At 38.0% G+C, this 24,913-nt stretch overlaps 1 protein-coding gene across 6 annotated transcripts in view; it reads right to left on the bottom strand.

The window, feature by feature from the left end:
- SUPT3H (SPT3 homolog, SAGA and STAGA complex component) overlaps positions 1-24,913 on the bottom strand; it is a 255,169-nt gene that overhangs the window by 112,880 nt on the left and 117,376 nt on the right. For all 6 annotated transcript variants that reach the window (XM_009095965.4, XM_018921768.3, XM_018921740.3 and 3 more), the window contains one exon: positions 15,760-15,844. In XM_009095965.4, coding sequence (XP_009094213.2) covers positions 15,760-15,844 — 85 coding nt within the window. The remainder of the gene's footprint in view (positions 1-15,759; positions 15,845-24,913) is intronic.

Below are 24,913 nucleotides of genomic sequence, written 5' to 3'. Positions count from 1 at the left end.
CCTCTACTTGTATTACTGAAGCATTTGGAAGTTTAATAAAAATTTGGATTTTAAATGGCTTTTGACAGGTTAAGATTAACATCCTCCTACTGCAATTGCTTAGAAGTAGGGAACTGGCAAGACACAAGCTATATTTCAACCAGACAGGCATGTTTCTACTGACAGTGACAGAAACATTTCCACAAAATAGCCTCCTGCTGTCTCCAGCACTAATGAAACACACGGCATACGGCGGCAGAACGGCACTACATTTTCCTCAGAATATGAAATGCAAACTCTGCCTTAACCATCCTCCAGAAATCCACCAGAGCTACAACTTCTGTATAACATTAAGTCTTTGTTAAATTGACTGCTGGAGGGCCTAACAGCTCATAAAAAAACCCCCACCACCTCCCAAAAACACCCCCAAAATTATGTCATGAAGAACGACTTGAGATGGAAATCCAGTCAGACGTAACTCCTACCCATCACTTGTGTGTATGGGCAAAAAGGGCTGCAGGCCCTGCAGTTGCAAGGAAGAGCAAAAAAATTTATTAGATCTATGAACAAAGAATATCCCAGTCCTGCTCCCTAAAACAGGTGTTTGCACATTTTCACAATTGCAAGAACACAAATTTTACACACAAAATGGATAATGGCGAGGTGTAAACCTTTCACTTCCTGATCCTAAACTGCTGATTCAAACATACACAGTCCTGCAAGACAAGGTCTGAAGCAGCTTTGACAGCTTAGTTTTACTAGACCATAGTTATGCCAAAACATCCCGAAGAAGGCATAGAGTCATTTGAGGTCCTTAACTTGAAATTCTATTATCCTCAGAGACATTAAATTATACAGTCAGTCCCCTTTTTGCTTAATTATTCATTTTTGCTATATACCTATTCTAGTTTTTTGTTATTTCTAGCTTACAGCTATATGCTACTGACAGTGGTGAGTGGTGAAACTGCAGTGTTTGCCACCATAGAGTCATGAAAAAAAGGACATTGGCAAATCAGGCTGAGAGTCCAGGCTGAGATATAGCAAATGACAAACACACAGACAAAACATGCAATGTGGACAGTAACAGTCTCAAAAATTCAACTTGTATGGGCATTTTTGCAGATATCAAAATAGATGAGAAGCTTAGCAACTGCAATTGGAATTTGAAAGAAGACAGTATTTGTCTCTGCAATTAAAGAAACAAATGCCTTCTCTTCATAAGAATGTATAGGAGAGAATAAAGTTTACAAAACTGACTTTATTCTAACAGGGAAGATTGACATAATTTTTTAAATGGATGTCACCAACCCACCAGGAGCTGGATCTTCATGACCCTGGTGGGTTCCTTCCAACTCAGGATGTTCTAGGATTCTGTGAAACAATATACAGAGAATTGTGACAAAAGATGCAAATGTGCAGCATTAATGCATCAAGTCCACTGACTTTAAAGTTTGGGTGTTTTTCTTGGTTTTTTTTAATAAAGAACATTTGTTTTTCCCTTCAGAATTAAATTCACTGAATCACAGAATGGTTTGAGTTAGAAGGGATCTCTGGAAAAAAAATCCATCACTAAATCAGACTGTAGGTGGATATATCTAATGTTGAATTTGTTCACTTGGCCGCATTTGATGCTGTATTATAACAATGTAACAGAGCTAAACCTGCAAAACATTTTAAATCACTTTTTGTAAATAACAAAGTTCACCACTAATATGAATTAATTACCATTAAAAATGAATAAACAAAAACAGTCAAGCTTTTATGAGACCCTGCAGCTATAGCTGAAGCAATAGATTTATAAAATTTAAGCTGAAATTTTCAACCACAAATAATCACTATTAAGGATTATTTTGGATTAAATGCACATGTGAAATATATTAATACTTTAATCATGAGTGCTGGACAGAACCTGGAAAATAGGTATTTTCTTTCTATTGGGAAAATCATATCCTTTGAAATAAACAATTTTGCATGTAAGAGCTGAGCAATATTTCAGTGACAGTATAGAAAAATAATAACATCAAAATATGTATTCAACAGTCATATTTTATGGCACTCACTCAGCATGAGGAACACTCAGGTTCAACTTTACATTTTTCCAGCAGGTAGAAACTTGAATATTGGTCTCTCCTCTCCAGGGCTGTTGTCCTATACAAAGGACTACCAGCTAGACAGGATTCCTCTTCATCTCAGTAGATTTTTACACTTTCAAAAAATAAGCTTTTAGTTTTGTTCTGATGAAAAGATAAAACAAATGTTGAAACCTCTAAATTTTTCAAGGAAATGGAATTTTTATTTTCCAGCCAACACAGTAATTACAGAGATCTCTGAGCTGGACACAAACCCTGTAATGCTTGTGTAAGAGTCTGAATTTTAGGCTTGCAGTACTTGAGCTGAAAATCAGGCAGCATTTGAATCAAGTCTAACAGGAATATAATAGAAATGCCACCACCTCCTATTGTAACTGCTCCCATACTCACAGATTTGAAAGAGTTTCAAATGTATGGATAAATACTGGAAAAGGCCCAAAATGAACACAAAGGAAATTCAAGTCCTAAAAGCTATACTGGAGCAATCTGAAAGGCTTGCTTTAAACCTGTTCAAGGAAGGAAATTCACAGTTAAGATTGAAAATCCTGGCTGGAGCTCCAGCCTTCAAATACATACACTGCCTTGCAGAAACAAAAAGGAGTAGGCAAACCATACAAATCAAGTCCACAGTGTCAGACTGGATTTCCAGTTTTAACTATGATTTGTGACATATTAGAGAACACTTTATTTCATTCTGTTTCCATAAAGTTGTAGCTCTCAGATGGACAGGCCAAGAATAGTCAAAGTAGCTGAGGGTTTATTATAGCAGCAAAATTACCACCTTACTTGGGTAGTGAATGGATTTTTTGCTACAGGTCCAAAAAATAGGAAAAAAAAAATAGAACAAAAGAAAAAAGAAAGATAAAAACAAAGGAAGCAATTCTTTCAGAAGGCACAGCACTAGATTTAACAATAATTGCCCTTTCCAGTATAAATCTCTTTGGTTTACTTCTCACAGCACAATCAATCAAGATATTCTGTGCAAGTATTTTAAAGAAACTTCTGGTAGTTTACATCAAACTTTGATTAGGCAGTTATCCACAATTCTTAAAAAAATGGGGCTTAATTTAATAATTAATTGTATATATACATGTGGATACACACCCATTTATTTGTATATATTTAAGAGCTTTCCTGAACAAAGGCCAAAATTAGTTTGAGAACAGAGATATGGCTCAGATGACCTCTTGAGGCTCCTTCCAGCATAGTTCTTCCATAGTTCAGAATGCAAATTCCAGAGCAATCAGGGTAAAAAAATGTGTCATTAACCAAAAGGAAATGCTCAATTTATAACTGGCATGCCACAAACTCAGTGTGTGGAGAGGCCAAGGATCGGCCTGGGTAGTGGGGACACAGAACAGGCAAAGTCCTAATAGAGGTGTCAGAGCCATTACACAATTTTTGGGATGTCATCGAGCTCACTTTTCACCTGTGACCAGGAATGACAGTGAAATTCAGAGCCAATTAGAGGATTAACCAGTTATTATTGCAAAGGGCTTTGAAGAAAACAGGTGCTGAGTAAAAATGCTCTGTATTAGTGGGATGACTAATAAAAATGGTTAGTTACAAGGAGCAAGAATCTAAAGCAAGGAAGGTACCACAGAAATCCGAGACATCTGGGGAGGAGTATCGGTGTAATAAAATGAAAACAAACCAACCCGTGCTATTTGGCAATCCTACATGCAAACCACTTGAATTTTACACTTCTGGAGCTGATGTCATCATTGAGCCTCCACCTTCCAATCTGAGAAAGCTGCAGTTTAGAGAACTAGTATTTTAAAGCATATATAAGGTGGTGATGAGGCAGCTATTCAAGAAAAAAACTATCCTATTTAGTCAAGTTGCTAACTGGGACAGTGTTAAATTGTTTTACACCAGAAATGAATATGCCTCTTCCAGCACTTATAAGAGGGGGTGTAGAAAATCACAAATACTCCCTAAGACTTCAAGAACCTTTGGTATAGTTAGAGACTACAAGCGTATTGTGTATTAAGCAAAGAAACGATCCACGCTATTAAAATATCCATAGCCCTCCATAAATCCCCAAACCCCTCCCATTAATGGTTACTGTGAGATTAATGTTTGTACTGGGCCATTTTAATTAGTGAAACAATTCAGAGTTCTACCTTAAAAAGCAGCTTTGTGAAACTGCAGTAGTTGCAGAATATTTCACTCCTGGGCTTGATAAAACACTAAACCAGAAACTGCTTTCAAATAACTGCCTGCCACAGCACTTTTAGCCAACTTTTGCACCTGGTGCTGAGAGGAAAAGCCAAGTGAACTTTCACTCACTTGTTGCACGTCAGCTTCAATGCAATGTCTTTCTTCTGTTGTGTTTGGGTTTCTAACTGGAAGAGACAAGTAAGCTAAACTAGCAGCCAATCAATCCCTAAATTCTAAGAATGCAATAAAATTTGATACCAATAAATCTTTTCTTTTAACAGCCAAAAGAGATTAACAAAGGTATTTGAAATTTTATCCTCCTCTGTACTTTCAATAGGACGATTACCTGACAACCCTGTTGAATCAAACAGCAAAATTAAAAGAGACACAATTAGGCTTGTATACACAAGGAACAGGATATGCATTTATGCCTATCCCTAGTAGGTCCTCCATTATATATTAGCCTTGATGTATTTTTCTTCCTCTTACTATAAAAGTTATTACACCTTTGGACTGTCAAATAAAAATCCAATTGGCTGAGACATGGACCATCAATATAACATAGCTTTGCACAGCTTCCCTCTTGCTACAAACAGTCAACTTTTTTCAGCTCTGTCATTAACTTGTTTCATTACTTGAGGAAAATCCACTTTGTCTTCTTTTTACTTTCATTTCGCATCACTAAAGTGATCAATTTTTTTCCCAATTTTGGAACGCTGATGTTGGCACAAGATCATCAAAGACAAAAATGGCAAACAATGTAAAAACACACTCAAGAATTTGAGATGATAAAAAAGTAGTTGCTGAGTATTGTAAGAATGGTTGTTAGTATCAATATCTGCTGAGTATATTGAAGTTGATATACTGGCATCAGGCTGTGTGTCACTACACAAGTGCTCATTATTGATCTATATATAAGATATATTATCTGCTTGTATGTTATAGTGCAAAGATGCCAGCATTCACATCCCCATGTGCATGATACTGTCCACAGAACAATTTGCCACAAGACTTTCTGCGTACCTTGAATTCTTTCCTAAAATGTAGAATCTGCCTCTTCCCTTTCTTCCCCATCTTGTTCTCTCCTTCACACACAGACACCAACAGCCCCATTCCACCTGTTCCATCATTATCCATTTAAGTTTCTCTGGCCTCATCCAAAATTCAATTTGGAAGTCACACATCTGCTGACTCTCACTCCATTTACTACTTCTTGATGACTTCTCTGTCATCAGCACTTAATGTCCTGTAAAGCTACTTCCCAAACTCATTCTCCAGACCAGACCTTCTGCAGGCTCCAATGCACCAGCCACAGCTTCTCTTTCAAACTCCTCTGCCTCTTATTTCAATTATTCCCATCCTCTTGCTACTGAACATTTTGAGAAAGTGCCATGGGAAGCTATTCCAAACTCTTTCCACTACAAGGTTGTTTTCATCTTCCTTTATCCCACTACTTTAAACAACTCTTCGCTGAATCTCAGGCTTTTCATTCCTTCTTCACAATCTGGTTTACACTTCAAGCTCCATAATTCTTCTGCTACAGGAGAGAAAATGAGCATTCCCACAAAGCAGCTCTTAGTTTTTGTTCCTGAACACTTCCTCTTGTCATAAATCTTTGGCCTTTTTCCCAACTCTGACCAACCTCAGTAGCTGCATCATATCCTGCCCACTGAGTTTTTAATTTTTCTTTCCTCTCTGGTACTTTCCCTCACTGTGTACAGATGACCTCAGTCTATCCTCTCTTTTAAAGAAACTGTATCTCAATCCAGCCCCAAATCTTTTCCAACTTGTTTCTTTCTCTTCATCTATTAAAAAATATAAACCACTAAGTTTTCGACCAATGAACAGACTTCTAACTCTGTCTTGGATCAGCTCCAAGATGACTTTTCATAAATCCCATCCCTTAAAACTGTTCATTTTTGGGACACTTTGTGCCTCTTCCTAGCCAGAAACCTGGGCCTGCAGTATGTCTTTTTTTTCTCTGACTTTTCTACTGCTTTTAACATTGTTAACATCTCCTTCTGCCATCAGAGAGATTCTTGTTTACCTCCTTTCCTCTTGCACTGCTTTAAGACTTCTGCCTTGGGGAAGTTTTCTCTCAAATATTTGAGAGGTCTGACTAAACATAGAAGTCTACATCTGAGTTGGTCACCCAGGGCATAATTTATAGTCACTAGACAAAAATCACCCTTCTGGGTCCAAATTCACCTCACCCTGAAAATAAATCACAGAAATAATTGGTTTGGAAGGAGCCTTAAAGATCATCTCATTCCAACCTCTGCCATGGGCAGGCACACTTTCCACTATCCCAGGTTGCTTCAAGCCCCATCCAACTTGGCCTTGGACACTTCCAGGGGCAGCCACAGCTTCCCTGGGCAACCTGTGCCAGGGCCTCACCACCCTCACATTCAAATGCCTAAAAGAAGCAAAATACATAGCATCCTACAAGTAACATTTCTCTCTATTGTCACTGATTATTTCTCCAATGAGCACAGGAATCACAGAAATATCTGATTCACAGGAATATCAACAACTGATAACCAATAATTTACTGAAGTACCTCCTATGCCATGGGCCCACACAGAGGTACAATGCCTTTACCCAAGATATAACAAAATGGGCAGCCTGGGAACATAGTGACAGAACAAGAAGGAATGGCTTTAAATGGACAGAGATGGGTTTAGATTAGGTACTGGAAAAAAATTATTTACTGTGAAAATGGAGAGGTACTGAAAAGGTGGCTTTTTGGTGCATTTAGCAGAAAAGCCTTAAAACCAAAAAGGGAAGAATCCTCAAATTAAAGTGAAGCTTAATATGCATTTTCTTTGCCTGTATAGCTTTCATTTTTCTATGGAACATGAGTTAAAAAAATCATCGATACTTTTGGATGCAGTTGTACAAAATTTCTAATATATTATCTTAAGCAATGGAAAGTTCTTCTGCTAACATACAGCAAAATCCCAGGTAAAGCAGAGAGTTAATTTTACTCTCAGTTGTCATTTTTGTCAGGAATGGGTTACAGCCCATACTTGCTTTGCTCCGTTTATTTGCAAGTCTGAGATAAAAGACTGTTTGTGCAAGTTTTTGTGTGTAAGTTATTTTCTGTCTACTCAAGGACTGTGCAGCCATCAACACTCCTATCAGGTAGAACTCGTGGCTTGAAGATAAAAGAACACAGAAATAAAAAGCATCGACATCTCCCACAATTAAATAAATACTGATCTAAGGGTTTCTGCTTTTATCGCTGTTTTTCTTGGCCAGTGACACTTACAGACACAAAAGGGCTACATTTGCCAAAACTAAAGCGCTTAAATTTTAAGAAAACAGATTTTGTAGCGCTTCAAGAAGTAAAACAACTTCTGCCAAGTTTTGCAGTACTTGCTCACTATTTGTATTTCCAAAATAAAATTGTTTTGAATGATGGTAACACCTTTGCCTTCAGCTACTGTTTCCTTTTGCAGAAGAACAGAACTGGAAGATGTTGAAAAAGGTGGAGAACTTTGGTATCAACAGCTGTCTATTAATAACCAAGTGCAGTATTAGAAACTCAGGACCTCTGAACACTAGGTGTCAGTGTAAGAAATGGAAAAATATCAAAAACCTGTTGTTTCCAATCAGGTGGATTAGCTAAGAAACCAGAAGCAGCTGTGACCACATTTCCTTGTAACTCCGTAACACTGTTAACAAGCCAATCTTCCTAAAAAATGTTATTCTGAAACTATCAGGTTTGCTTCAAATCAGATAAGGTGATATAAAAATTACAATGAATTTGCTCTGTTAACCACTCTGAGATGACCTTTAAGGTTCATGAGTTACACTTCAAGACCATTCAGAGTTTTACACTACTCTTTTTCCACCACAGATATCCATAAATCAGTTTGTGTCTTTTGCAACTAAAAGTTTACAGGTTGCTTGTTTTAGTTTTTTTCCCCCTCAGAATCAATGAAAAACTACATATCAATAACAGAAATACAGCTAGTGCCTAAAGCCACAGAGGTGAGATGTCTCTCACTTCACTTAAGAAGTCCAGATTTTAAATGCATGGCCAGAATTTTAAATAACTATGTTAGGACATGAAGAATCACATGCTTGAAGTGCTCATTTATCTCTCGTGACACAAAAGATGATGTGGTGCCATTACCTCAGCTTTTGAAAAACATGTTTGTCATATTTGTTTGCTTTTATGTTTTACCATTGATAAATTTCTGATTCTTTTCATTTAATGTACTAATTTCTATCAGAATACTAGGCAAGACGGGTCTTTGTCTGCAGGATGGACTTTATACACATTTTCATATAATATTCTATTTATACCATACAAAGAAGTTAAAGAAAGAATGAAACCCTGAGCAACACCTTTCCATTTGGCTTCTGGAGCTTGGAATGAAATTATGTTCCTCAAATTCATAATCAGAATATTGATTTACAAGAGTTCACCATATTGAGAAATACAAATCTAATGACTACTCTTAAATTTCTTAACTTTTTGATTTGTTAGTAAGTGACATCAGCAGAAGTAGACAAAGACCCTGAACACTCCATCTGTACACTGACTGTCCCCGCTCAGCTCATCCAAGGCCTCAAAAGCTGTTAATTTCTTCTATTCTCCTAAAATTTTACATAAAAATTAGATAAAGGATGTATCTGTGTTTTGGAAACATGGGCTGGCTTCAGCTCATCAATTGTTTTATAAGAGCCCCAGAAGCCAAGGGAATTCAGTACATATATATTTAAGAATGCCACAGATTCCAAAGCCCCCACGAGTGAAATTTCATACCTACTTCATTCCTCTAGCCCAACAGTCTAAACAGGAATTTGATGTGTGAAGGGTGTTAAAAACAACCATGTAAATATAGAGACATAGATTCCTATACATTTACAGTACACATAAATCCATGACATCGTTATTAAAGGACCAGTCTGATACAGAAACCCAGGAAAAACAGGGATTATTGCTGCCTGCACTACCTTTAGTCTTTATGTTTTCTGTGTTACAACACAATATTTAAGCACTGATTACTTTTTGTTTTCCATTTAATCTAGTCAATGCTTTGGATCTTTTTCTTTACTATTGAACATGCTTGTACAACTTTGTTTTTTATTTCCTTCTGTTTGATAATTTAGGGTTTTAATAACAATATTTTAGTCTCTTTCCACTTGTAAGTGGGAAGAGGTCAGTGAAGGTCATCACCACTTGATGCTGAGCAACATCTCTACATGACTAGGTAAAAAGCAGCAGCCCTGTGTTAGATCATATGCTGACCCTGCACAGAGATCCATGGGGAAAAAAAAAAAAAATCTGACCAAGTCACTAAATTCTCAATCTCAAGAGAAAGCAGAGAGAGAGCCCAAAATCCCTAACTGGGACTCCTGAAGCATCTCCTGAAGTAAATTCTGTGCTTGAAAATAGATCTGAATATGGTGAGCAAGGGGCAAACAATGTTTAAAGTAGAAAACTCAGGATATGTCTTTTCATATAAATTACCATATAAATCTATCTTATAAAGCTAAATACTGACCACATTTAAATGCTGCAATTGCACAGGGAACAATTAACTACTTGCTAGATATAAAGCCCCATCTCTCCTCTTCCATCATACATGGGGAAATGCAGACAAACTCACAGTGCTGGTATCCAGGGAAAATTTTATACTACAGACTCATTTTCCAGTTTGATTTCTTCCAGGGCAGGTGTGCCATATGTTTGCTGCCAATGTATGCACGTTGTTTATTCTACTCTACAGTAGGAATAGAATGAATAGGGGAAGGATTTCTCCCAGATGGTTTTGGTGAACTCCCTTTATCCCATCCATGTAAACACACAGCATGTTCCAGCTTGCTGGGCTGTACATCCACCCTGTGACTTAGCACAAAATCTGAATGTTTAGTTAGCCAGAAGATTGTTTCCATCCTGTGATTCATTAGGTCCCTATGGTACCCTCGACTTCCTTTATTTTGTACAATCACAAATTATATTAGTTTGTCTTATTTTGATAACCCCTTTAATTAATGCCCTGCACAGGAAACTTTATAACTGTTTTAAAACAGACTCATAAAACAAGGACTTTTCCTGTTGCTGGGGTAGCATAAGTGACAGTTACATGTAACTTTGGCATATCAGTGGGTGATTCCTGCCCATGAAGGAGCTGCTTTCAATTCTTTCCTTCTTAAAAGGAACATCAGAAATATTACAATTATGTATATAAAGGTTACAAGTTGAACAGTTCCAAAAAGTTAGAAACAAACCCAGAGCTGTGTGAGGTTACATATGTTAAAGTGACTGATCCAGTTTGTGAACAAATAACAACTGTGATTTAATTTTAAAAACCCAAGAACCGCTACAACCAAAAAACCTGTAAAAGACCAAGAAAGCTTTATCCTTGCTTCTGTTTATATCCTCATTTTTCCTACTTGCCTCCCCCATTGTCACAGTCTTTTTGTCTGGAAAGGCAAGTGAAGGTGAGTTTTCCCTTTTGTTTTAAACTGCAATAAAAGAATAACAGCTGCAGGAATAAGGCTGGGAAGAGAAGAAAGTACACCATGATCTAGAAAATATACAGCCCTTTGAAAATACAAAAGTCACACTGCTTATGATAGGTAACTGTATTTTGTATCAGTAAGCTTATTCTTGTCTCTGTATTTTCACCATTCCTTTTCCTAGGAAAAAGTGACAAATGACTACCCAATCTTTACTAAATGCACCTTAAAAAGCAATTTATTCCACAGACCTACTCAGGACTCAGGCACACTGCTGAATCTCTGCATCTCACTCTAAGTTTTCTGTATATGAATTACTGCTGCATTTTAACATAATCTGCATATGCCAGTATAGATTATTCACCTGCTCACCTGAGCTTTGTGTTTTGGTTGAGACCAAAGGAATGATTCTGAATTAAATGTTTGTGTATAAGAGAAAATTTATTTCAAATAGTAAAAACAACAGCAAAAAAAATTATCCATGTGTACCCTCCAAGTGTTCATTTATATATATATATCAGGACCCAAATCATGCTCCTACACAGGAAGCAAGAGTGGAATATTAATAGCCTTAGGTATCGGCACAAGTTGTATGAAATTAAATATCACAGGAAGATAAAAGTAAATTACAAAAGAAATTCCAAAAAACATTATGTAAAACATGATTTTGGGCAACTGAAGTTCCTTTCAATTGACACTACTGAATTCTAAAAAAAAGGCAACCAAGTTGGTCTGACTTCAATCATTTGACATCAATTGGAGAGAACAGAGTCCATCTTCCAGCAGACAGGGACTGGCTGACAGGAAGCAAACCACAATTCTATTAACATGAATTCTACTGTTCATGGCTGTCTCCATAAGGACTTATCACACATTACAAAGAATTACAGCTGATAAAACATTTAAAGGATGCTGTCCAAGGCTGTTGTGATGTGCTGTGGCTCTGCCTCTGAGCAGCCACTCTTTCATGGACAGACAATGTTACTCACCTGTATTTTTTGGTGTGCATATGCGTAATTTACCTGTTCCATTGCTGAACTCTGTCCTACTGCTAAAATAGCTTCCATTTTATAAAAACAAATCTAATCTCTTCCCAAAAGCTATTTGATATCTCTGAAACAAAATGTAAAGGACTGAACTTCAAATCTAGTGCTACACTGAATAACTAAACTCTTAAAATCAAACAGGTGCCTGCACTACTCTTCCCATACCTAGTGTGCCTAGAGAATAAACTGCTGGTATTTAATTCAGATAACAAACAGCCAGCTGATACATTGTCAGCATAAGTAAAGTAGTTAGGGTTCTTCACCGGGTGAAGGTGAAGAGGGACTTTTTGTCTTTCATAAATATTATATAAAACAATCTCCAAATTTTTTTAATATCTGTATATGTGCAAGATTTAGGCTATTTTGATGGCAAACCTCTAAACGGTAGTTTATTGATGAGCAAAAATTCCTATTCCATTCCTCTTAATTACAGGTTTATTTTTTGGGTTTTTTTACACCAAGTGCTGAATAATATACATTTTTCCTAAAGGAGGCTCTTCAAGTTTCCTTTCTAAGGGTCTGAATAGATATGAATAAGTTATTATAGAAGATGATGCTTCAAAACCTTCTTGGCTCATACGGAGATTGTACCAGATCTGATGGAAGAATGAAATAGAAGAGGTCTTATTCCACTTCAAATGGTCAGTAATTGAAAGGCTTGTCCCCTTCTGATTAACATCTTTTTGCATTCCCTGTTGAACTGGTTTTGCAGGAACGATTTTCCTTGTGTTACTTGTGCCTAGCCATAAAGAAAATATAACTTTGATTGGAACCTTTAGTCTTAGCCCACATAAAGAAGTACAGCTTTAGGGTAACATGAAGGCATCTATAAATTCCTTAAACGTTTACCTATATAAGAACATTTAGATCTGTTACCAAATAGTATCAGTCAACAGTGAACTTGGTTTTGTAATAAAACTTAAATTCATTGTGCTTATCAAATACATTGTGCTTGACCAAAAAATGTACAGAACTTTCCAGTGTAGGGGCTTTATTATTTTCTGTGGCTTGATATAAAAAATCCAAAAGGTTTAATAATTACAATATAAGCATAAAAAATTCAAACTCATGACACAAATATGATGGAATTTATCTCTCACCTTTCATGCCTATCTCCTAGATGTTCAAACCTAAGCAAGCTGTCAAAGGATTCATTTCTTAGTCAGCTGAGAATACAAATTCCTTGATAGATACAAACCCATTAAACTCAGAAAGTAATTTTAGGATGAAATTTTGTATCAGTAAGCTTATTCTTGTCTCTGTATTTTCACCATTCCTTTTCCTAGGAAAAAGTGAATCTTCCTCTGGAGATGCTCATTTCCTCCCATACATTGCTATATACTTTTAGTAGAATTTTCCTTTATGCAAAGCAGTGTGCATATTATTCAAAATACACCCAAAAATGGATCATAAAATGTGATGAAGGCTCTTAAAAATCTGCTTGCCAGGAATTTGCCTTGTTAGTGCACTCATCTGCTACAGCAGACAGACTTCATGAAGTCCACAGTGGTTTGAAGCAGTGACTGTATAAATCTGCCCAAACCAGACCTTGATTTAATAGAGTTCAGATCAACTCTGAAAATAGGAAGCTGGAACTATAAAGCTGCAAGATATCAAAAGTTAACCAATCAAAGGTAATAGTGCTGGAAACTTATTTTTTAATGCAGAAGCTCAAACCTGGACTTAATCAACAAGAACAAGCTCTTCTTACAAATGCTTACTATGAAAGATGTGTGCAACGTGCCAGCTTTATTGCAGGTATAAAAGTAATTTCTACAGTTTTGCTTTATACCTGTATTATGGATGGAAAAATGGGCATGAATTAAACAAGAAATCATTAAATTACATAGTGAGAACTGCGTAGTCCATTAACATGAGCAATATGACAAAATCCAGGTGGTAAGCAATAAATTTACTTCTGCAATCAGCTTCATTTAGAAAAAATAGCATTTTTCTAGTACTGGGTAAATACCAGCAAAAACACCTACATAAAGTAAAGTGAAAATTTCATGTAACTGCACAGAAGCTCAATAAGGATGTGCAATTGAGGAAGACAAATGTGCAAAATTCCCTATCAGAAGCCCGGGGCATGTAAAATGCTGCTGATTTAAGAGTTCCGGCATGTGAATGTCAGAGGTCAAAGCAATGAGCTATTAAAGATACTTTCACTTCCTCAGAAATAAAGTGCTGTCTTGGACTGGGAGGGGAAAGGTTAGAAAAGCTGTTTATCTGCCGCTCCATTCCCATTCTTCCTTCTGTCAGGAAATCCTACAAGCTCCTGCACCCCACGCAGGGTTAACCCTGGGTCACATCCAGCCCCCGAGTAAGTTCCCAGCTTTGATTAAAGTGCAAAGACCACATGGCCACAGGTTGCACTTTCTCAGCTGCCGGGTTTGGTAAAGCTCAGCTCAGCGGGACAGAACAGCCCAGACTCCAGCATGTTACTGCTGAGGGAAGAGCGAAGCCACAGCCATCGGTTTGCATAAATTACAGGGGTCATTAACAAAGAGAAAATGTTACTTTGTCAAAGCTAAAGCTGGAATAAGAACTACAAATATATGCCCAGGACAGAGTGTTTAACCAGCGGGAAACCTACAGAGAGGGGAGAGACGCTGTCCCCTCTGAGGAGCCACGGGGCACGTTAAGGACAGCCCAAGAGGAGTGTAATAAGGAAAGAATCCACAAAGATGCCAGGAGACTGTGGAGACAGGGATACACTGTTGGGCTGTAGAAGTATGAGCAGAAAGAAAGTGCCTGGAGCTGGAAGGGGTGCCAAGGCATTTGCTGAGATGCAGGAAACTACTGAACGGCTGCTGGATTAGGTGCAAAGCTGAAGGAAAACACCTGTTGCAGGCATACAGTGGGCAAGGGGAAGTCTGATTTTAGTATATTTCTATTAAAAACATAAATGTCTTATATGCATGAATATGTAGAAATATATATAAAACATATTTTTATAGACACATAAATATTTATAATATGTGCTCTATCCTGTTCTGAATTTCATCATTTTACAGAGGTTTTTAGTTTTAGTTAAATGTAGTACCAGAACCTACCTTGAAACTTAAAAATCCTTGTCATTGCTGAAAGGGCTCATTACAAAGAAGAGGTGTAGGAACTTGCAGCTCAAAGCTCTAGCTGCTCCATGGACTCACCAGATGTAAATATTAGGTATAATATGTATTAGTATAATCTATATACATTAGTTCCATATAATGTTCATTCCCACAAGTGCTGGTAATTTTATTCCAATCACAGAATCATTAAGGCTGGAAAAGACTTCTGAGATAATCAAGTTCAACCATTAGCCCAGCACTGCCAAGTCCACTAAGACCTGTCCCTCAGTGCCACATCTACATGTCTTTTAATGGCTATGATAAGAAAATCACACTTTTTATGAAGCCACAGGTGGAATGTCAGATTATACATTTCTATACAAAAGTATAGTCATTTGTCAGATGGCAAATTCATGCCATGGTGTAAAATGCCATTATTTATTTCTTAAGAGGAGATTAATTTTCTAAAATATAGAGCAGTTCAAATTTAGAGTTGTTTCTGCAGATGTGATTCAAAACAACCTCATTTGTATAACACTTTCATTGGTTTTCAGTATATTACAATATTCCATATTTTGGCAGGTTTATTAGACAGAAATCAAAACATCTAATGGAAAGAATATTAAAACATAAATCCTAAGCAAGTAATGCATTAACAGAAAAAATAGAACATAATTTTAAAAAAAGAAAAAAGACAGGAAAGCAGCCTCAGTTCTTCTAACAATCTAAAGCTTTTTTAACAAAAATCCCATCAGCTTTCTTCACAGGATTAGGTGGGGTTGCATATCTGGTTCTACAGATCACTGAGATCAGAGCATCGCCCTCAGTTTCTATATTTTATTTGTTCCTAAATCCTGTAAAATCTTTTATTAGTCATTAGATCACAAAAACATCATGTGGATTGAAGGAGTTTTAGAGTGCAGGGTATTCTGCCAGTTATGTTCTTACCAAATTTATCAGCTGAGTGTGAACAATGTCTTCCACCAGAATTGCAGTTTCATGGAGTGGCCTGCGAGCATCTCCCAGGGAAAACCTGAAACAAAGAGGTTTATTGCAAGGTTATGGAAATTAGTTAAAGAGAAAAGAAGTATTAGTCTCCTGAAATATAAAAAGAAGAAAATATGAATAATAACAATAAAGTTAATACAACTGTATGTATGGAAATGGATCACTCAGCCTGGTGCAAGGATTATAAACCAAAGTCATGGGATTAGTGGAACAAAACAGCTGCAAGGATGTACACTAAAGCATGTGTGGAGACAAACTGAAAGACTGAGGAAACAGGAAAATCCAGTTTGTAGGAACATTTGTGTACACCCCTCATCAATCAACAACACTGGTAAACTTGTAACAATGGATGAGGAGATTCTCGCCTCAATCTTCACTGACAACCTCTCTTAGCACCCTTTGGATGATCTTAAATGTCCTTTCCAACCCAACACATTCTATTATTCTGTGAGAAAAGAGCAAGCAAAACTGCAGCATGTGCATGACGAACTCTGATTTTGCAGCCCCCTTTGCTGAAAAAACTACCAAATAACTACTTGAAAAGGTAAAATGCTTTTTTACCCCAAATCTAAATGCTGATACTAAGATGTGGAAGAAACAAATGAAAGGTAAACATTTTTATACATAATAAAGTATGTGAGGCTCCTAAAATCTACACTGCAACATGAAATGGAGGAGATCAAAAAGAGTTTGTAGTGTTCATATAATATCACAAAGAAAAGGCAAGGTGAGGAGCAAGGAGCATAAAATGAGGAATTGTGACAATGGACTTTGCAAGGTATTTCTTCCTCTTCCTGCTTTTCTTATACTTCTTTTTCTGCTATTTCTTGTTCTCTAAGAAACATCAGTCTTAGATCATTCTAGAGAAAAACAACTCCTATGATGTTTAGTATTTCCTCAGAACATTTCTGAGAATAAAACACTTTCTCGCCTCTTAAAGCTGAGTTTTTAAAATACAAAAACTTGCACAGTAAAATATATTCATTGTAAATTAAATAGCACAGGACAACAATAACACAATAGATTCTTATAAAAAGAGTGAAATTTTATTTACTAGCAAGACTTCATATCTTTATAGGTGACTGAATATATAAATTATTTCCTCACAAAAGTATTAGTCTACCTTGCAATACAGTAAAACACTATCTTATCTATAAACAACTAAAAAGCTCTATAATAGGGTTGTTTTCCTTTATCTGATAATGAAATTATTTCCAGTGTTCTGCAAACAGCATTCCAAATTCTAATAAATAAATAAATAAATAAATCACAGCCTCATACGTGTAAGAGCACAACAAGAGCTACTCAGGCAAAATCTGAGCATAATCCACTGTACAACACTGGTCATAGCATGAGGAAATTACACTCTGAATTTGTCTCTTATCATTTGTCTCTCCTGTTGGGACTATCAGCATCTTAGAGACACAGCTGTGGTTTATAACATGTTGTGTACTTCTAAAATGAGCACAACTCAAATAACTTTTTCTCCATTATGCAGGGCTGCACATGCACATGGATTAGAATGTCAGGCACTTCCTAGGACTATAAGGACAGCACAGCAATCCATCCAGAGACTACTGAATAGCTTGTAAACTACAATTACATGGAACTTATATAGAAAATATATATAAACAGAAATATAAAGGATATATTTTATTATCATAGTACATTGGAAGATTAAACAGTATTTAAACCATCACAGATTCCAAAAAAGTGCTCATACAAGATAAAGCTCAATTTTTTTTTTCTTTTTTTAACAGTAAGGTTTGCAAATAGATGAAAATTAGAATTAAAAGTTGGTTTTAATCACACAGGGCATATAAAACCAAAGAGAAGAGGTATAGCAAATATAATATACTGTTCATTTTTAACTGCTGGTATATTTTTAAAAAGCAATTATTATTTCTTTATAAGGCTTCAAATACAAAATAAATCAGCTATGCAAGACAGTAGTAAACACCTGGTGTCCAACAGTATCAGCTTAGATACACATTTCTCATGTTCACAGTTTTACTCAGCACCTCAAATATTCAAATTAAAGGGCTTGGGGTTTCTTTTCCAAAGGCAGCAAAGTGCAAGAACCAAAATCTGTTTCTGAGGCAGGATGCTGCCTCTACACTGAGATGCCCTCTTCATCTGCATTCAGAAATCTCTCTTACAAGTAATTCACAGTTCCCCAAATAGCAGGAGGGGCAGAGGGGTTGCAATCATGATGCAGCACATCGATCCAAAAGGAGACAAACATCAAATTTTTTTTGGTCCATTTTGATGGACCACTCAGAATAAGGGGCAATGGCTTCCAACTGAAAGAGGATAGATTTAGAAAGGTACCAAGAGGAAATTCTTCCCTGTGAGAGTGGTGAGGCTCTGGCACAGGTTGCCCTGAGAAGCTGTGGCTGCCCCATCCCTGGAAGTGTCTGAGGCCATGCTGGACAGAGCTTGAAGCAACCTGGGATAGTGGAAGGTGTCCCTGCCCATGGCAGAGACTTGGAACAAGATAATCTTTATGGTCCTTTCCAACCCAAACCATCCTGTGGTTCTGTGATAGACAGAGTTGATGTTGAGACATGAAGGTTAATGTCAACTGCACTTCTTGATTTAATAGAAAAATCAAGTCCCAGATGCACCAACTTTCCTCCTCCATCACTTCCATCCCTTCTACCTTCCAAAGCTATTTCTATCTCAGTTTGCCTTCACTGTTTTCCCACGTAGCTTCTGCCAGCTTCTTTCCCACACACAGAAAACTAGATACTGGCATGGTGGTTTCAGCAAAAAGTAAAAACCACCACACCCACCCACAGCCGCTTCCTTTTCCTTTGCAATGGATCCAGGATTTTCAGACACTAAAATAAAAGTAAAGCTTCTTTATTAGTTAATTGTATTTGTATAGCATTTGATATGTTTCTTGTTTCTAACATGCTTTTAGGATAACATTCTTTAAGATACCAAACACAGCCTTTTTTATGTCTTTCTGCTACCAGAGGTAATATTTAGAAATGCACAAGTAGCTTATTACTTTGCCTCTTTCATTTTTTCCCTTCACATTTGTATTGTACCTATCCACAGCAGAATAAACACTAAACTACGAGTCAGATGGCTCAGATTTTCCCAAGTGGCAGAACACAAAGGAGTTTAAGAACTAAAAGAAAACACTTTAAAAAAAGACCCCCAAATTTGGTGCCCTTGCTTCTGGGAAGTGAAGCTGAACTTGATGCTTTAATATAAGTTATGAATTTCATTTCACATGTGCTTTGCTTTTATGGTTCATGAGAGTCTTTTAAAGACCCTTCCATTCACTAGACATATTAATAAGTCTTCCTATGAAACACATAAAAATTCTGCTGAAAATAAAAAAAAGAGCTGTTTCTCCACAGGTAAATACTGAAGAGAAAATATATCAAAATACAACGTTAGCAGGGCATCAAAGCAATGAAGTATTATGGAAGGCAGTCCTGGTAATAGAAGTATCAACCCATTAGACATGTCCTACAATAACAAAGCCTTCTTAGAAGATCCTATTTCAAAGGTTTGTCTGTTTTAAAGAAACATTTTTACAAGGGGGAGATCAACTTACCCAGATTTTCACAGGAGGATTAAAATAGTAGCATGGAGAAAGAAAAGACTGCTGCAGCGCTTTTATTGTTTACTTTTAGCTTCTATTTCTAATTTATTTAAGTTCCTGTAATGATGTTTCCAGGCTCTTCAAAAGGGTAAATGTCCAAGCCACTAAGTGCCTACATGAAGTATCATGGCACTATGTGTAAACACATGCTCATACTTGGCACATGCTAAGGTCCCACTGCTGCTCATGGTGCAGGGACTGACATTTATAAGAACTTCAAAATGCACAGCTACAGAAATAGATAAAGCACATTTTTTTTGTTATATTTTCAGGGGTTTAAATGCCTGAGAAAGGTATTGGGGCAGGCAAGGTACAGGCTTCATTCAAACCCCCTGATGCAGAGCTCTCCAGGTGGCCAGACCACCAGGAGAGTAGACTGTGGAGACAGAGAGCTGCTGCAACCTCCCGTCCTCCACAGCCTTGAAAAGCTGTCCTGGCCAGAAAGGAACTATAACCAGGGTGGCTGGGAGTGCACTGAGCTAGAATAAACAGTTTCCCTCACTGGGGTTTCTACTGAGTTCACACCATAACAAGGCTGCCCCAACGCATTCAGAATTTACCACCTCAAATAAATGTGATGAATCCAGCCTAGGGAAAGTATAAAAGCAGCCAGGTAGTCTGGTGGGAAATATGTGCTGCTTTTTTTTTTCCTCTTCTAGAAATTCCCAACAACTCTCCTTTGCTATTTCTACATAAAGGATGAGCACATACCCAGGTGGACAAGAAGGCCGATGGTCAGCAGCAGTGTGGCCAGCAGGACCAGAGCAGTGATTGTCCCTGTGCTGGACACTGGTGAGGCCACACCTCGAGGGCTGTGTTCAGTTCTGGGCCCCCCACAACAAAAAAGACACTGAGGGGCTGGAACATGTCCAGAGAAGGGCAAAGGAGCTGAGGAAGGGTCTGGAGCACAGGTCTGATGAGAAGCAGCTGGGGGAGCTGGGGGAGCTCAGCCTGGAGAAAAGGAGGCTCAGGGGGGACCTTTTGACTCTGCACAACTCCCTGATAGGAGGGTGCAGACAGGTAAAGGTCAGGGGGGCAGGATGTGAGGAAATGGCCTCGACCTCCCCTGTGTCAGGGGAGGTTTAGATAGGCTATTAGAGTAATTTGCTTCACAGAAAGTTTGGTTAGGCACTGGAACAGGCTGCTCAGGGCAGTGGTGGAGTCACCAATCCTGGAGAGATATAAAAGATTTGTAGAAGTGGTTCTTAGGGACATGGTTTAGCGACTGACCTGGCAGAACTGGCTTAATTTTTGAACTCAGTGATGCTAGAGGGTCTTTCCAAGACGAATAAATCCATGATTCCATGATCCAAACTGCCATAGGGCAAGCAAATACTTTGGTCCTCAACAGAGGTATTGTTCCTGCCTACAACCAGCCTGAGACTGTGAATCACAGGGATCCATGTGCCTGCCATGCCACAGTGACCTGACAGGGTGCACACTGTATATGTGGGAGTGTAGCCCATGACCTGGATGAGAGGTTTGGGATCCACATAACAATCTGGACATAAATCTGGGCTGCATATTGGAGAGACCAGAGGGTTTGTGAGTTGGCTACTGGAGGGACCAGGAGGTCCACAGCAGCTGCTGGGAATGCTGTGGAGTTTGCTTGTGAGACTCACTTGCTTTGTGCGTCTCTGCAGGTGAGGACTGAGTTCTCCAGCACAATGACTGAGCTTGAGACTACTGGATTTAGCTATGACCAAGGTGTGAGTGCTCATCTCATACAGAACCAGCTGATTCACTGCTATCAAACCTAAAACCAGGAAAGGATCCCATAAAATCACATAGGACAAAGCAGCTACCAGATACATTTGGACTGGGTAATATGTGGGCTCACATCTCCTCAGTATTTTAAGAACACACAGCAAATTTCTCTTTTGTCAGCTGTTTGGTGGGAATGCACTTGGAATATCCAGCATATTCATTCTCACAGATGTTTCCATATTATAAGGAAGTGTTCTCTGAAACATTTGAAATATTGGAAATCTGACAGCCAGTTAATGACAAAGAAAATCAGTTTTACAGTACTGCACACAAAAAATGCCCAGAAAAGGATAAGAACTGCAAATTACTGTAAAACAGGGAAAAGAAGCTTTGGAAAATCAGTAATACATTATCTTGAAGTAATTCACTTTCATACCAGAGAATGCCAGCTGCAAAGACAAAGACAAAAATGATCAGGTCACTTAGATGACAGAAAATTAGGAGATTCCTCTGATGAGCATGAGAATGAGCCTGTCATTGCAACAGACAACCCAGAGAAAACAGCATAAGGATAGTACCTTTTCCAAAGTCTCAAAAGCTAAAGATAACTCCTGTTTCTGGGTTGTTTTTTTATTGTTTTGGTTTTTTTCTGTTTTTTTTTTTTTTTTGCCATGGCTGCTGCTGAACAGATTAGGCAGAAGTAAAGACTGAAAGGAAAGAGATGACTGGTGCCAAACCAGAGAATTGATCAGACATGCACAGGAGGACACACTGTACAGAGAGTGGAAGAGGAAAGAACAAAATCCAGGAGGAAGAAACTTCCCTGAGTAAAAGGATGATTTCAATAAGGGAAACAGATAAATAAGGAAGTCTCAAAATAATTTCCATTTTATGTTAAGATACATTATATCAGAAAGAGAGAGCTGAGGTTGCTGTTTTGTACACTTCACTCCCTCCTAATACTGTCTGTAAACTTACTGAGACATTAATTTAAAAGTAAATAATCTAAAGTAAAAAGGGAAAAATCTAAAGCACTGAGTTATGCTAACTAACCAGCAGTGTCTACAGCACTACCTGAAAAAGCACTGGAGTTTATATTGCTATTTATATGTTTGTCTGCTCATCAGGTAACTTCCACCAAAGACCTTTTAGAAAAAAAAGTTAATAATTCCATCAGAGTTCATAGCTAATATATTTATCTGCTTGGATTAATGAAATCAAGAATGCAGAGGTTTCACACAGCATAGTTCCTTACCAGGATTTAGTATGATATGTAGAGTCAAACATCTCACTACCCTGATGATGTGAACAGAAGTAACTCCTGATTTTCCTATTTCTACAAAGATTAGAGATGCCACAGGAAGTACAAAACCTAATTACCACCTATTTATGCAGCAAGTGGAGACATCTTACTGCCTTATTTAAATGCTATAATATTAATTCAAAGAATTTGATTATTAAATTATTGAATCTTTACTACAAGAAACTCAGCTAAAGGAAAACACTTTTCCTCAAATGTCTATGGCAATGAGAAAGGCAAGTACAGGAAGAACCTGAAATGTCAAATACAAAATGGGGCTTTTTCACTCTAAAATTAAGCTGTGGTGATGTCTGCAAATATTGGAAAAGCATAAACAACAAGAAGAGAAACATTACATAATACCATTTAATTATTCAAAAGTACATAGTGACACGTAAAGGGATAAAATTTAGAACAGGAACATTTAGAACAAATTAGATGGAAAACATCTGAAAACAAGAATTAAAACCCTCTGTAACTATCACAGAAGGAAGAGAATCTTCACTGCAGAAGACACAAAAAACTGAGCTTAGCCAAGAACAGGGGAGGAGTCTTGTGATGCTAAACAAGTACACAAAGGAAATCTTGATTATGTAAATAAAAATAATTTTAAAAGAGATATAACCCCATTTTATTATGGTGCATCACTTTCAACTCTATGTTTGGAGTCTGAAATAAACTTCATTGATGCTTACAATAATTAAAATTCTGAAACCAATAAAAGACTGCATGATGAATAATTATTTTGAGCTTATTTAAAACTTTCTAATGCTTTCTTAATGGTTCCCTGCAGATAGTTCTTGATTACCAGGATGGAAAGCACCATCCAAACAAATCATTGTTCCCCTGAGTTAAGACCTAAACAAGGCAAGACCTTTGTTAAAGCAACTTTGTTTACCTGAAAATGGAAGTAGTTTGTTGACACCCTGAGTTTTTAAATGGTGAGGTCTGCTAGGCAGCAGGATTAACAATGCCTAACATCCTGCCAAATGAAAAGTCCAATTCTTCTCACAAAAAGACAAACCCTGCCCTCAGTGACGCCACCATAAATCAAGAATAACACAAAATCCTCAGGGATAAATTTCAGAGATGCTGAAGTCTCCCAGCTCCATGGGAGGTCATTCTGTTTTGACTCAACAAAGTGTTTTAAGCATGAACCTCCTGAATCATATTCTTAGGTTGATTTTGAATGCTTAAATAACGTGCAGAAACAAAATAATATCCTACATTTTTCCCTTAGAAAGGGCAACTTTTGTTTTTGTTCCCTTACATACACTATAAAGTAGGCAGTAAGAAATGTCTATCCAATTTTTTCCTTAATAAACTCATCCTCATGACTGCAAAATTGTTATTTTGCAGTCATGAGGTCTTGCAGGCCAGAAGAGAGGGGAAAAGGGGAAAAAAAGAAGATACCACTTCATCACTTCTACTCCATGAATTACAGACCAGCTGAGGTTGGATGTGTGGAGACACCCAGTTAATTCCCCCACACAAATAATTTCCTCAGGGCTGCATCCACTCGAGTTTTGACCTTCTCCAGGGATGGATACTCTGCAATCCATCCCTTCTCCAGGGATGGATACTCTCTGCACAAGGTTCCCACATGCTTGGCCACCCCCACAGTAAAAAAATGTTTCCTAATGTTTAACTGGAATCTCCTGTATTTCAATCTGTGCTCAGTGGCTCCTGTCCAGTCACTGGCCACCACTGAAGGAAAGCCGGCTTTGTCTGCTTTACTCCCTCCCATCAGGTATTTATAGACATTGATAAGATTTTTCTGATCATTCTCTTCTCCAGGATGAACTGACCCAGCTCTCTCAAGCCTCTCTTGCATGAGATGCTCAAGTCCCTTAAGCATCTGAGTGGCCTCTCACTGGACTTGTTCCAGCATTCCCATGTCTCTCTTGTACTGGAAGTCCAGCAGTGCCCCCAGAGATCCAGATGGGTCTGTCCAATGCAGAAGGGAAGGATCACATCCCTCACCTGCCTCATGCAGCCCAGGGTGCTGTCCAAGAACACACTGCTGCCACCTGTCCACCTTCACTGTTGCCTCTAGCCTGTTCAGGTGCCTAGGGTTATTCCTCTCATGGGGCATTACTTAGGATTCCCCTTAATGGCACTTCATGAGGCTCCATGAGGCTCCTGTTGGCACATTTCTCCAGCCTGGTGAGAATAACAGCACCATAACAGGGTCCAGCAGCCACTCCTGGTTTTGCATCCTCATCAAACTGCTGTGGGTGCACTTATATCCCATCAGCCAGTAATGAAGACATTACACAGTGCTGAGCCCAGGATCAACCCCTGGGATCATCAGAAGCAACAGCCTTCCAGAGGGACTTCACACTGCCAGTAACAACCCTATGAACACAGCCCCTTTGTCCATCCCTCCATCTATTTCCTCAGCTTGCACAAGAGCATGTTACAGGAGAGAAGGACAAAAGTAAAGGCAAACAGCACTCCCTGCT

The sequence above is a fragment of the Serinus canaria genome, chromosome 3, assembly GCF_022539315.1.
Source record: "Serinus canaria isolate serCan28SL12 chromosome 3, serCan2020, whole genome shotgun sequence".
In the NCBI taxonomy this organism is placed as follows: Eukaryota; Metazoa; Chordata; class Aves; order Passeriformes; family Fringillidae; genus Serinus; species Serinus canaria.
The sequence above is the reverse complement of the archived record's forward strand: the minus strand, read 5'-3'. Positions and strand labels throughout refer to the sequence as shown.